We start from the raw sequence: 14693 nt of genomic DNA on the forward strand, positions 1-14693 counted from the left end.
TCCTTCTTCAAAGATTTAATACTGCCAAATGTTTCTTTTGACATTGCCTCACTTTTAGCAATGAGATGGGCGTTTGGCCCAACACAGGATACTGTGTATCAGTTATTTTTTTCTACTCATATACCATAAATGGTGAGTGGGATGATGGTTTGTTTTTCAACTGTGTTTTCGACAGTATGTTTGAGTGAAGTAGCACTATAAGAAGAATTACAGAGCTCTATCACAAGAGGATACAGCCTCCCAAAATACACAGTCATATACTACGTGTAATTACGACAATTACTTTAGTGGATTAGTTGATACAAGGAAAAATACAAATATAAAGGCAGACCCATAGAAGTGATTGTGTTTGAAATGAAACAATATATGGCTATTGTCATCATGGTAAACTGTCAAACATTAAGAACACTTTTTGATAGCTTATCAAAACAACAGTAGTGATATAAATTTGTTTACGGATACGTATTCGGTTGCAAGTTGTTGTATTTGTTAAATTCTTTTCTTTCTTTTTTTGTAAGTAAAATATCAAATCTCTACAAAAAAAAAACAACAACATCAGACTGGATACTATGGTGACTAATCGCCGTAGCGAACCCCCTACGATTATCAACTACCGTTACAGCACGTTCGTCATCTGGATATTCATTTAAGTTTCCGAAAATAAATATTTAATAAATGGTATTATTCGCAAAGGGACATCAGAGAGTTAATGGTAATCCTATTGATTATAACGGGAATTCGGAACCAATATACATAATATGTAAATCAATATCAAAATGTTATAACCGGATAAAGTGAAAAGTAATGTCCATGTGTGATTGGGTTTAAAGCGCTACGATATATAGTGACATTCGAACCGCTAGAGGCTCTTTGTCCAATTAATCTTCTTCTGTAATTCGCCATTAATCTATATTCGGCCATACCTACCCACATTTGGTAAACAAAGTGGCCGAACTGATCGATAGTGTGAGAGTATCAGCAAGCCATGTGCAGATGATCCGAAATACCATAACAAGGCTTTCTATGCTGGGTGAGACGTCTTATCGGCCCAAATCGGACACAATCAACGTCTGATAGCATCACGATACCCTTAGCACGTGAGTATTACCCTAGGGACCTAATGCACGAGAGTAACGTCGGAAGGGATGTGTAATGTTCCTGTCTAAAACAATACATTTCCATCATCATTTAATTTCTTGTTGGCTCACTGGTGTTGCACAGCTGTTTCAGTTTACTTATATTGTATAATACCACAAAGTTAATAAACAATGGCATACCTTGTGCTAATTGATAAATACCTTAATTGACATTTTACATGAAGTTGAATAAACTAATATTTGTATGTTAAAACATAGCAGGCATATCGTCTTCACTATTTTATCAGTTTGGAATCTATAAACAGATATACTAGTATACACGATAGTTTTCCGTTGGAATTGTAACATATCCTAACTTATGCTTCATTTGATTTGTTGTGCCAATTTTTATCAATGTTCTTTAATTGTTGAATTCAGCGAATTCATTTATTTAATTTTCGAATCCTTTCAAAATAGGCCACCTTATCATGCCACCTGATGATTATTCAGTCATCAGGACAATAGCTGAAACAAAACCCCAAAAGTTGACTCAAAGGAGAATGCAAGCGTATAACGAACAGTATTGTAATAACGAAAAAGTATGAGGAAATAAGAACTGGGTTAATTGTTTGTACCATATCAAGCTCCAATATATAGCTTTAATCGAAGGCGCATTCTTTGCTGCCACATACTATTTGCTCACAGCATACACTCAATATAACGAGTTCTACTATCACTGATGATATTTTCCTTTCCTGGTTTAGTTTAAGCCAGGCACGTAATTGACTTTAGTGTATTGGAGTGGGACCAGGCGTGGAGAATCCAGGAGTGTTCAGTATAAAATGATAAGTGTGTGGACCTCAGTATAAAATGATAAGTGTGTGGACCTCGGTACTGGGATTGTTGGTCCTCCTTCATCTATGTGGGTCACAAGGTATGTATTCTTGTAATGCTTACAACAGTTTTCCTGAACTAAGAAAAATAAATTTTCTCATGGTGTAATTTTTTTCACTACTGTAAAAACCTTAATTTATTTTCGACCGAGTAAAACAGATCCCTAGGGCTCCCCTAGCTGCAACTTAGGGTCAATGATTCAACTGTTCCCTCAGTAACAATGAAACTTATTATATTATATTTATCTGTTTCTTTCAATATGTATTTCTGCACTATAATAACGCTGTTGCATACTCATTGATCATTGGTTCAATATTCAAAACTTCTACTTAACGCAATTGTTAAATATTAATATCCCTGTCAGGCACTGATTGTAAATTTATATATTTGCTAATATGTTGAAATCAATAAAGACGCAAATTTAGCAGATGCGAAATCATATAGTGGCTTAAAGTATTCTGGAGCACCAAAAATATAAGAACATTATTCACATATTACTTACGGATGTTGGCTGCTGTAATTTCATACTCTTTTATTGGTATTATCAATAGTATAGAATTAATATAATCGCAAAATACTTGATAGGTCGGTAAATTATCTGATATAAGATATATCAAATGGCTTTATGCCAATCTGATTAAAATTAGACTTGTAATTCCACTCCACTACGATGCTCTACGTTCCGCTTCAATTGTACTGAAGCGTAACCTAGAGCACTGTAATGGAGTGGGATATGTCTGAGCGCCATTAACACCTTTCATTAGTCTAAAAGCATATAGAAAGCATGTTTAAACAGCATTATTAAGTAAGAAACCTGGTGATATTTTTTTCTTAAAAAGATCACTTTTACAAAGTTTTCTTGTTTCTAGTTTTTTTTTAACAAATGTAATGATAAGAAAAAATGTTGCCTGTAATCGATCAATAATTCGGAAAATCCTCAATGCTTTACTTCACAAGATGATTAATGGTAACCTTAATCAAATTAATCACGGACATCAATTGACAAAAAAATAACGTTAACAGCATATTTATTTCCGTTAAACAATTAAATCTATGAAGTATCGGCACGTGTCCAGAAACGAGTTAGTTAAGTGATACAATAATAGTTTGTATCAAGAGTGGCAGTTAATAAATCAACCAAAAATTATATTCTTCTAAGTCATGCTTATGGGTATGTACTTACGAAAACTTTTATATATCCTAAATAAAGCGCTTTTATTTTGTACGTTCATTATTGGTATAGGCACAAAAGTCAGTCACATACACTTATATACATGTACTGTACAGTTAGCCCGAGAGACTCTGGTCCTGACACCAGACTTAGACTTTATGACAGATAGGTGTCTAGCGTAGGCCACCTATCTGTCATAATGTCTAAGTCTGGTGTCAGGGCCAGAATCTCTCGGGCTACTGTACAGTGTACATATGTACGTGGGGATACAGGTATACACTCTACCTGCATACACGTAATTATTACTGACTTGAATTGTGAACTGTAAACTATAGGCACACAGAGCTGTCGTTATGGTCACTTGGCCTAGGGCCCTTTTCTCCCTCTTTTCCCATCCCTCCATCTGAGAAATTGACACCTTACCTGAGATGATGCAGTCAAGCGTCACAGGTAAGGTATACCTATTTTCTGTAACCCCAGGGGGTTCATTATATCATTCGATTCAATTGATAGCATGTTATGACCGCCTGTGTAGTGTGTACATAACTTACCCCTACATGTAAATTGTATGTGTATTTCGCCGCTCTGACAATTTAACTGATATCCTGGCTCAGGTGTAGATATATACTAGTGCAAAAGATCATATTACACTGTATCTTTCAAACAGTTTTGCGTATAGTTAAGTTTGAATATCTGAATGCAATTTCTTAATAAGACCACATGACAATAGTTTTAATTAATAAAGTTGTCTTGCTTCAAAATATTTTTGTTTACACAATTTTAAAACTGAAATATTGTAACAATAGAAAAAAAAAGAAAAAAAGGCTGAAGTTATTTAAAATCTCCATTGTAAAGGTCTAATTAGCCGGTACAGAAGACTGTTTATCAGCTCAAGTACGTAAATTGTCAAGTAAACAAAACAAAAAACAAAAGAATACGTATATATTATTTAATGGATATCCTTTATATATCACATTTAGATTTACCATGTAACCCCATCATCGTTTCGCTTGTTAAATTCCTAAATTTGTATCAACCATGATAGCTATCGCCCAGACACCGTGCGTTCCGACCGCACAGACCGCACATCGTGCATACATCGTGCGCACATCGTGCGCACACCGCACACCGCACACCGTGTAATGTTGCGCGGTCACACAACTGTATTTATCTAATATTGATAAGGTTGGCCTCAGGTTGAAGTTTCTGTTTACACAAAATCGTGGAATCATAATTCACTTGTCCTCATTACTACACTTTCGGAAATAACCAATAAAAATGTTTAGATTATAATGCCATTTGTCTTAGATATCAAATATAAGTGTAAAATCTTTTCTTAAAACAAATGTGTTTGCACTCAAATGTACTTTATGAAATGTTTGAACATAAAGTACATTTCAGTATCTCTTTCCGTAAGGTTTACAAATTATAGATTTTTTGATGGCTAATTAAGGTATGAATTTACCTTTAGATGCAATAATGTTTGTGTCATATTTCACATGTTTTGCCCTTAATGACTCCTTTTCTTAGCAGTAGCCAATTCTGACGTAGGGAACATAACGGTGGATAAGAGTGAGTCTGGCGTAGTGCGGTATTACAGATCAACAGGTAATAATGATAATCTTAGATGACAATTCTACTGACACAAATATTTCAAACGTAATGGAAATCCTTATATTATTATTGATTATTATTACGAATCTAGCCATTACCTGATATTTATACTACAATGAATTAGGACATGTCACTGCCCTCGTGTATCATATAGACTTTAGAACACCACTTAAAGATGCTCCACCACCGACAGAGCATAAATGATATCCCTCAGTTGAACAATAATTGGTGTTTGATCGTGTATATATATATCTAATTTACACAAAAATTAATGTAAAATAATTTATTTCGCCTTTAGTGCATGCGCAATCAGTACTTCCTTCCATATAGGATATAGTGACACGGAATTTTTTCGGGATGCAATTAATTATTTTTCATATTTTTAACTTGAAGAAAAATCAGAAGCTCAAACTTTTCAATGGTGGTAATGGTGTAAAGTAAGTAACTTTTGTAACTGAAGAAAAATACTCAATCGTCTGCTCCTGTTTTTGATAGAGAAAAAAATACCATATGTCGGCGGTGGAGCATCTTTAATACAATTATTTCGTATCTCAAGCATTTCAAGAAAGGTAAACTAGTCACAAATATATAGTTATGACTTTTAGTGTCACCTAAAAATATTATATTTCTCTTGATAATATGAAGTTAGATTTCGGTGTATGGTCTTTTGATTATCATATGAGATTGTGATTTGACGATTATTGTTGAAGAAATATATATACAGCCAAACCTGTAACAGCGGACAATTTTATATAGCGGGCATAACTGACACACAGGGGTCAACTTTAAAAAATCGGGATATTTACTGTTTTATTAGTTTTATCCCGATTTTTTAAAATAATTTTTCAAATTACATGTTTTTTGGAAAAAAGATTACATGACTGTTATGAATATTCATCAGTTCATCCAACAAATAAAAAAAAAAAAAAATGTATGACAACATCCATTTTCGTTGAGTTGGCCCCCTATGAACTGACACTGTCAGGGGAACCCAATGTAAATGACTACATGTATATAAATATACTCTATATAGTGGATAAATTTTCAATGCGGGCAACGGACACCAACTTTTTTATATAGACTTGTAAAATGTACTAAGAGAGCATCTGGTTCTATTCTCTAATTGTACATTTTCAATCTAACAAACTATATTTAGTTGGTACTTGCAAATATTTATGCAGTTTGGATATGAATTGCGATTCGGATAGCGTTGGATCTTTTTGCATAAATTTTGTTAATCATTGCTTCCATACGACTATTGGATTACTTGAAGTCTAACATGGGTCAATTTGACCTAAGACTAGATATGTGAACAAAGAGAAACAGAGACTTTTTAAATTTTCTAAACGTTGCCTGAAGGAGTATTGACTTATTGTTTTAGAGGATTAAATCCTCATTGATTAGCCAGATTCTGTTAACAATATTGATACTGTCATTGCGCAAATTGTAAAAAGATCCAAAAATACATTCAGCATCAGCCGGGAGGAAAATATTGAATAATTCAGAACAAATAATAGTTTGGAAATCCAGTATGTCTACAAAAGTCAAAACAGGAACATGAAGGGAAGGTTTAGATGCACTAATATTAGTTTATTAGTATTTAGTAAACGCTATTGAATGTCAAAACTACACGAGCAGCAGACATATGCTGTAGCTTGTACTAGTGTTACTGTTTAGTGTGGTTTTCAATTGCTCAACATCCCATAAAATGCTGGTCACATTGTGTTGGCAACAGGCAAACCATGGAAGAGCTACTGTAAGTCTATGACAATAGCAATAAATTTCAAAATTAGGGGCCTTTACTGATCGCTTTTAGAAGTTTATACGAACTTTCGCTTCTGTAAGAAATAGTTTGGAATCTGTCTCTCAACATCAATAACAATAATAAATTCTGTATTCTTACATAGGCTACGAAATATTTAACATATGTAGTTTTCTGTTTTTACCATAAACTGGTTTTGTCCTTTGATTAACTGGATATAAGTAGGATATCAAAAAGAATATAACCAAATCTCCCGCATTACTTATAGGGCTAAGACAGTTACCTATACACTAATAGCATTGATAACGCTACCGCGATATCAATTAATACGACAAAGACACTTGTGTATCACACTACTTTATCTAAAATACATATGTAATCAACATGTATACCAAGATAATCTTAAACTCTTTTTACGAGAATGAAGACAAAGCTAAATATTTTTACCAAACGTGTTTTCAGAACTCTTCCCATTTGTGGTATTTGTGTACGATCCTAATGTCGGCCACAGGGACCTGGATGAATGGAGCCAATCCGTCGTTGTATGCCTGTATGGTCGCTGTCCACTTCCTTCAGAATACGTGATACGCCTGCTGTCTCCCCAACTAAGATACGGTACCTTGCTGACACGCTTGTTGACCAGTGAGTCAGATCGGCATACGGAACTCATCGTCCTCAACGATGTGGACATGAATAGTATGTATGGTTTATACAATATCTACATGTTAACAGTTTTTCCGGGTCATTCCTCATCACAAAGAGATTGAAACATATTACGAATTCATTATAATAAAGTAGTTTTCGTAAATAACATTTTTTAAATGATTTGCATGGGACTTTTTCATAGGAAAACATTAAGTTTAATGCTATACATGTACAAAAATACATAATGCATTTATTTTCTGGCAGTTCCCATATCAGTTTTGCTTGAGCACGTGCAGTCGGTCGACGTAGTTCTTGTAGATGTCAAACCTATGGAAGGGACTTTCTTAGACTCACTCCGCAAAGTCTTGTCCCGCTCGGATTCTAGAAAATTCATCTTCCTTGGGACGCCGTCACTGGTTCAGAACGTCACAGCTTTGGTAATATAGACTATAGCTGTAATGAAAAAGATAAAACTTACCGATGAATTTTCTTTAATATTTCATATCCGAGAATTTTAGACCATATTACAATTTTGGATTATTCAGCTTCTATAACTTTTTCAAAAAAGTTGAATTATGGATCTTTTGCACATTTCACAATTCGCCATTTGATTTGATCTGTTTGATTTTTACATATGGTTGCTTCTATCACCAACACGTTACTAAACCTTGCGTGCCTTTTGTACAATACTGTGTAGATATTGGAGCTGTCGCCTTTAGTGTCTGACACCATCTGGTTGTTACTGGACACAGAGGGAATTCTCCCTATCTGTCCCACCTGTGGCACCTCAGTCAATATACTCAGGGATGACTATGTACACCAACTCGACGCTACTGTAAGTTCCAGACTTTTTATATTATATAGAATATTTTGTTTTCGTCACTAATCAGAAATAACATATTAATGTGATGTGTTATTTAGTTGTAATGAGAAATGCAGTAAAATGATTGGATTATGTACAATTTTTCAAATAGTATAACCTTATTTACAAGTAACACTCCCAATTATTATTGAGCCATTGAAATCAAGACAATTGCATGTAATATGCAATCATCTTTGAGAAAACAAAAATATTAAATATGTTTATGTCTCACTTTAGATTGAGTCCGTTGTTCGTCAAATATCGAACACTTCAGAGTTCCAAGCCAACCAAGGGACCGATCAATTTTTCCTTAGCTCCGAATTGAAACAGGTAAGTAAAAGCATTGTACGTCGACACACCCTTATCTCAATATTGGCAGATTCATTAACTGTCCTGATTAAAAGAGAAAATGAAAGATGTTATTGGAGTGTTTAGACCTAAATACTAATATTGTTACATTGGCTTTCATTTCGAGAGATGACTCATTTAAAACTTATACGATGCAAATATAGCATATACGTACACTGTATATAATATGTTTATACCATTGACACATGTAAATATACCAGTAAGAGATAAAACAGCCAAAATACAATATTTTCACCCGACATCTTTGATTATTCAGGCGTTGGCTGCTGTTCAGCACGAGATCAAAATATTCCAGCCGACACTGAATGGAACATTTGCCCAGGTAAATATAAATTATATATACCATCATAATTACGTAATTATATTGTTAAAAACTATTGTTGATTATTAAAATATTATATTTGAAAAAAAAAAATAAACTGACTGTTAATATATGACTTGTGACTGATATAAAAGTGAAATTGTTATTCTGAATCAGAATCGATCAAGTTGATGGAAGATATGATTTTTTTTATTTTTTTTTTGTAAAACTTGTTAGAATTCCAACACCTGATTGTTGTAGGTGGGCGTGTGGAACAACATCACAGAGACGTCTGGTAGACTTCCCGTCAACCTTACGACAAGTGGCGGGAAATTGGCACTCAGAGTTGTTACCGTTCATGTAGGATTGAAAATAATTATGGACTTAAAGGAATTTAAGATCATCGATTTGTTATTGAGAAATTGATTTTTTTAGATTAGACATCTATATATTAAATAAAAAATAGAAAATTGTTTTCTATGAGAGAAGTATTGCTTATACTATTCAATAGACTTGTTCAAACAAAAGAAAGTATTATTAGGAAAGAAATTAACTCGGTATTATCATCCTTTGTATGATACCAACAATAGCGATGTTCAAAAAGGTGTTATCATGTATTTGTTTATATGAATTGGTATTGATATTTGTTACAGCGGCCGCCTTATGTTTACACGGAGACTAGCCAAGGCGTCACCACATACAGTGGATACGCGGTGGAACTACTGAGCAAACTCGCGGAATCATCAGGGATTGACTTTATCATAAACGAGTGTTCAGTCACACAACCTTTTGTAGAGGCTACTGTTTTCACGTGGAATGAATGTATCGAAGATGTAGTTTCTGGGGTATGTTTACTTTGTATCTAGTGTTCATCGTCACAAAACCTTGATTTTCACCTACGATTGTCTTTTTAAAAAATGTAAAATAAAATGAATATGAATCAATAAAATTATATTTTAATTTCAGTAATACATTACCTTATGCAAATACGTTACTCATGCCCATCTTTGTAATCCCAACAAGAATACCGTCTCCCTACCACCATTTATCTAACTCTCGACGAGACTAAAATGAAATCCGTTTGGGCGTGTAATCCTAAATAGTTCCGAATGAAAGCATTCTTACTGTATACTATGCATTCAGCACCGTTACATAATCTTGTAATTTTCATGTCTCAAACATCAAAGTTCGATTGATGTATGGTGCTTGTTAAAACACGATTTGTCTCTATCAATGCACATTTACAATGAAGTATTAAACTACACCTGGGGTATAAGCTTATTATAATTTCGCAATATTTCAGAGAGCTGACATGGTGATAGGACCCATAGCAGTCACGAAGGGACGAGCTTTTTTGGTCGACTTCATATTGCCATATATACAATATGACGGTGTTCAGATGATAACGAGAGCAAACAAGGGGCGTCGTTTTGACTTCCTAGCGATATTTGACCACTGGTCAATGCTTGTATGGCTTAGTTGCTTTATATTCACCTCAGTGACCCTATGGATTTACGAAAATATAATTAAAAAGCTGGAGAGAAAGAAAAATCCAGATGTGAAATACTGCTCGTTTCAAGATGTGGTGTGGTTCATCATTACCAAGGCAGAATTTGAATGTAAGTATGAGTAATGATTCACAATTTGTGCATTATACATTATGTTTTAAAGTTGACAACACTCCAATGATAATTATGTCATATTTCCATGCAATGCACCACACCCAAGGATCATTGCGATGTGGTTTGATTGATTTCCATTAATTATTCAACAATAATGATATTGTAGAGGTATCACTGCAGACAGCTGTAAACATAAACATTATTATGGTGTCTTACACGAAGCTTTTGCAAATATTACGTCTGGATAAAAGTTATCAATTATAAAAGTATCATAGATATTCAAGGTATTACAAATACAATGACTGTTTCCCATTGTTTTGTATTCTGCACGATACCTGACACAATAGTGTAAAATCTAACTTGATGTGGGTAGTATAAGAATGCATTATAATCTGATCTGTCACCAAAGTAAAATGTCATTTATCAGGACATATTAATGGTTGAAGCTTACATCTCAGAACCCAGAGAAAACTCTGGGGGATTATTGATTGAATCGGTGATAAAGGCTATATCTTGACTTCAGGTGACGGTATTCGCTTGTCACGGACCAGTACAAAGCTAATGGGATTCGGCTTCTGGCTATTGTCTTTTATCCTCCTGTCCGCATTCACAGCAAACTTGGCGTCCTTCATGACAGTTTACCGCATGGACGAAATACAGGTCAAAGCCATTTCGGACTTGGTGAACAAAAAGGATGTCAAATTCTCCGTAGTCTGGGGCTCAGATGAAATGCTGTATTTTGAGAACATGATGAAAACCGAAGAAGCATTTCACGATCTATGGAAAAGTTCCAACCTATACCCGGACTATCAACAATATGCATTTAATGAAATAGTCTGGGACTACCCTGTCAGAGATACGTTTACCAAACTATGGCAGAGTATGTCAACTACGGGATTTTTCAATACTACAGCCGAGGCACTGAAAAGAGTGGCTGAGGGGAATTTTATACTTTTGACAAAGACAGACACTGCGAAATATTTAATATCACATAACTGTGACGTGAAGTCCCTGGGGTCTCCCATGGGCTATCATCCTGTTGGGTTCGCACTAAAGAAAGATTCCAGCCTTTTATCAACACTGTCCAACAGGTAACTTAATGCCAGAAGGCTATTTGTAGCAAGAAAAAAATATTAGTTGTCACATGGTAGCATTTTCCATTTACTATAGTTTTAAGAAAGTACGAGTATAAATCATTGATAACCAGTCACCTAGATAACGGAATCTTACTAAAAACTAAAAAACTGAAAGAAAAAGACAATCTTTACAAGAGAACCAAGTGACATAATTGCGAAGTCGTCCCATTCTTCATCGTCGACAATATACAAATATAGTTCAGAGTGACACGAATATAGGTCAATCCGATATCCAACATAATATAGGCCACATAAATGCTCGCCCTACAACTATGGTTCATAGCGACACCCATCAGATATAGGTCACAGCGACACCCACCATACAAATATAGTTCAAGTTAAGTTACTCATAAACGAGAAACGAGTGTTGACAATGGTCGATTGTTATGAGATGACGTACGTGTATATAGCTATACTAATCCAAAACTTTACAGCCTTTATATTTAAAATGAAAATAGGTTGATGGACGATTATAGAAATTCTCCCTTTTACACAGTTTCATGCAGATTCAGCAGTCTTCAGGCGTAGAAAGTCTGAAGAGGAAATGGTGGGAAAATGGAGATTTGATGTGTGACACTGGAGAGGTGATACAGGAGATCGGGTTCACAGAAATCGCCTACTGGTTTCTGACTCCCTTGTTTGGTATCAGCCTTGGGGTATTTGTCCTTGGAGTAGAGCGTATCGTCCGGTACCGAATCAGCACCACAGCTAAGGTAATAAGTCGTGAAAGGAATAACTTCCGTTAACGGGGGAGGGGGCAAAATCTATCTATAGCTAGTTCAAGGAATATGTTTATTGAATGAAGAACGTATTGATCAATAGAGGAGATCAGGGTTCGCAAACATTTACATAGGTCTTTTATTTACTAGTTTTATTAACCTACATTTACATACGTCATTTATGTTATTAACCTAATTTTTACCTGATATTATCCAGGTTTGATAGTGTATTCTCTTACTTTAAAAACGTTTACAATTATAAATTACACTGTAGTTACTTTTTAGCTTTTATCTTTTTGTGGTAAATATCAAATTAAGCCAAATTAACAATGAAAAGAAATAACTGTAGTAAGTGTAATAAGTGTACTATATAATATCGCAAACAGTTTAATGAAAATTAAGTAATTTAATGTTTCATTTTTCAACAGAAGTACACTGTTCGGAATGGTTATGCAAAATCACAGCATTTTCAGGACAACGATGGAGAAGAGCGCAATGGACAGAATACAAGGAATACAACCAATGGATTTTGTGACGATAGTTCTAAAAATGTGATGACTGCCGGCAACAAAGGCATGTCTTATCTATAAACATTTCTGAAAGAAACCTTACTTTTGTTGATTTATCTTGTTTTGATATATACTGTATCATTAAATGTTCAAATGAAGAATAAGTGTTTTTTTCTATGAGGAATGTGATCGTGATCAAAGCCGAAGGATGAATTCATGCCTTACGCTTCACTAATCTAATAGGTCGATGGTAAAAATATAGTTATAGTTTACGAAATCAGAGGCTGAACAAATGTTCAAAAAATGTATAGCAAAATATTGAATAGCCGAACTTTAAGGTGTTAAGCAGGATTAGGGGGCGCACACAAATGTATAAAATACATTTCTGCTAAATATGTCCATTACATTGGATACCAAATCTTCAGGATATGTATTTTATTTGGTATGCCTTATATTTCGTCAAGGTGGTAAGACAACTATATTCATCATCAACAAGATCAGTGAAAAACACTGACACCCTCCGAATAACAAACATCGTAATCGAATATCACTTTGTGATATGCACCCGTGTATTAAATACCATTAAATCTTCGTGACTATACCAAAAGACAGCGTTATATTTTTTTCTGTATCACCTATGATAACCTTTGGTCGGGATAATATGGCGTTTAATTATAAATTACAGAATAATGTGTATTTTTTTCTTTATTGAAAAAATACAGATCATTGCCGGACAGGAGATTGAGCGAATGATTTCTACTTGCAAATAACAAAGGAAACCATTATGAACGGACAAAATAATTTAATTCAAGACAGAGAAATGAAATATAAGCAAGTCGACATTTTGAAACAATTCAGTGTTGAAAATATCTGGAGGAGGAGGTGTTTTGTCGACAAACTAGTCATGTTTGTATGGCGAGTGTCATCGATAAAGAATGAGACGTTCGGTGGCATCCTGTTGATTCTAAACAACTCTGATGGATATAAGACTAACGAGACGTGTTGGTCGCGATAAAATCTAGATAGAAACACAGAATACAGAATTTGTGTGCGGCGTTACACACTGCTCGAGTTGGAGCAGACATTCTAATGAGAGAGGACATGCGATGATTTCACCTTCAGATCGATAGACCGATATAGTCAGTATTTACCTTAGATACAATGTACGTAATTCGTCATTATTGCTACATTATTACTACATGATTGTCTAATGAACGTTATACATCCGTATAGTCAATGTAGTTGTTGTATTATATTTGTAATAAAAATAATTGACAGATGTTGACATTTATTTTCTCCATTACATTCCATTACATATGGAGAGAGTTATAACATTCGTGTTTCTTAGATTAACACACTTTACCGTCAACGTTAAAAAAACGTAAAATCCCGATACCTCATAAGAATTAACTACTATTTTTTTATTGATGTCTTCATGATAGATTTTTTAGAATCTAAATGTTTTGTTATAGTAACGTCGTTCTTTTCAGAGATAACGACGTAATTTTGACACATACCCTGGTCTATTATTATGGTGTAACGATCTTCCATCAAGAGCAGATAACTCTCTCGTATGCAAAAACTGAATAATGGATTAAAGATATAAGTATTTGTAATTAATTGATTTCATACATCTATTGGTAATTCTAAACAACGCTGATTTACATAAAGCTAACAAAATATAGATCGATTAGATCTTTATACATACAATATGAAGTTTCATCAGTTTCTGACTGCTCTGATTCTATAACGAGTGACAAATCTTACAGATCGATAGGTCACTAAAGTTGATATTGATTTCGTATTGACATTTTCAAATTGTCTTTTCTGCAAGCAAATTTTCAAATCTGGACATAAAACATATATGGAAATTTGCGCAAAATGTCGAAATGTCATAGATCATCGGTAAATATTCTAAATCAATTTGTATTTTAAAATAAAAGTGTTTCTCGAAATCTTTCTTGAAAATTCTTGCAAATAAAACCTTTCAGTTTTTTCTGAGTAATTGAAGAT

At 34.2% G+C, this 14693-nt stretch overlaps 1 protein-coding gene across 2 annotated transcripts; it reads left to right on the forward strand.

Annotated features, from left to right (window-relative positions):
• Nucleotides 1–528: 528 nt before the first annotated feature.
• Nucleotides 529–13286, forward strand: LOC138322910 (ionotropic receptor 25a-like). Of its 2 annotated transcripts, none has more exons than XM_069267130.1 (14): nt 529–1097; nt 1841–2010; nt 4672–4749; nt 6980–7213; nt 7427–7599; nt 7860–7997; nt 8262–8354; nt 8650–8715; nt 8956–9054; nt 9348–9539; nt 9998–10313; nt 10840–11407; nt 11949–12165; nt 12600–13286. In XM_069267130.1, exons 2-14 carry the CDS (start codon nt 1947–1949, stop codon nt 12759–12761), a joined length of 2400 nt encoding a protein of 799 aa, XP_069123231.1. In that variant the 5' UTR covers nt 529–1097; nt 1841–1946; the 3' UTR covers nt 12762–13286. The 2 variants fall into 2 exon arrangements, with proteins under 2 accessions (XP_069123231.1, XP_069123232.1); XM_069267131.1 differs by having other exon boundaries at nt 4675–4749.
• Nucleotides 13287–14693: the final 1407 nt, after the last annotated feature.

This window comes from Argopecten irradians, chromosome 5 (assembly GCF_041381155.1).
Source record: "Argopecten irradians isolate NY chromosome 5, Ai_NY, whole genome shotgun sequence".
Classification (NCBI taxonomy): Eukaryota; Metazoa; Mollusca; class Bivalvia; order Pectinida; family Pectinidae; genus Argopecten; species Argopecten irradians.

Coding starts and splice junctions, on each gene's coding strand:
- LOC138322910 (XM_069267130.1), top strand. CDS start 1,947: ATGATAAGTGTGTGGACCTCGGTACTGGGATTGTTGGTCCTCCTTCAT. Junction 7,214..7,426: donor CAACGATGTGGACATGAATA/GTATGTATGGTT, acceptor ATTTTCTGGCAG/TTCCCATATCAGTTTTGCTT. Junction 9,055..9,347: donor TCAGAGTTGTTACCGTTCAT/GTAGGATTGAAA, acceptor TATTTGTTACAG/CGGCCGCCTTATGTTTACAC.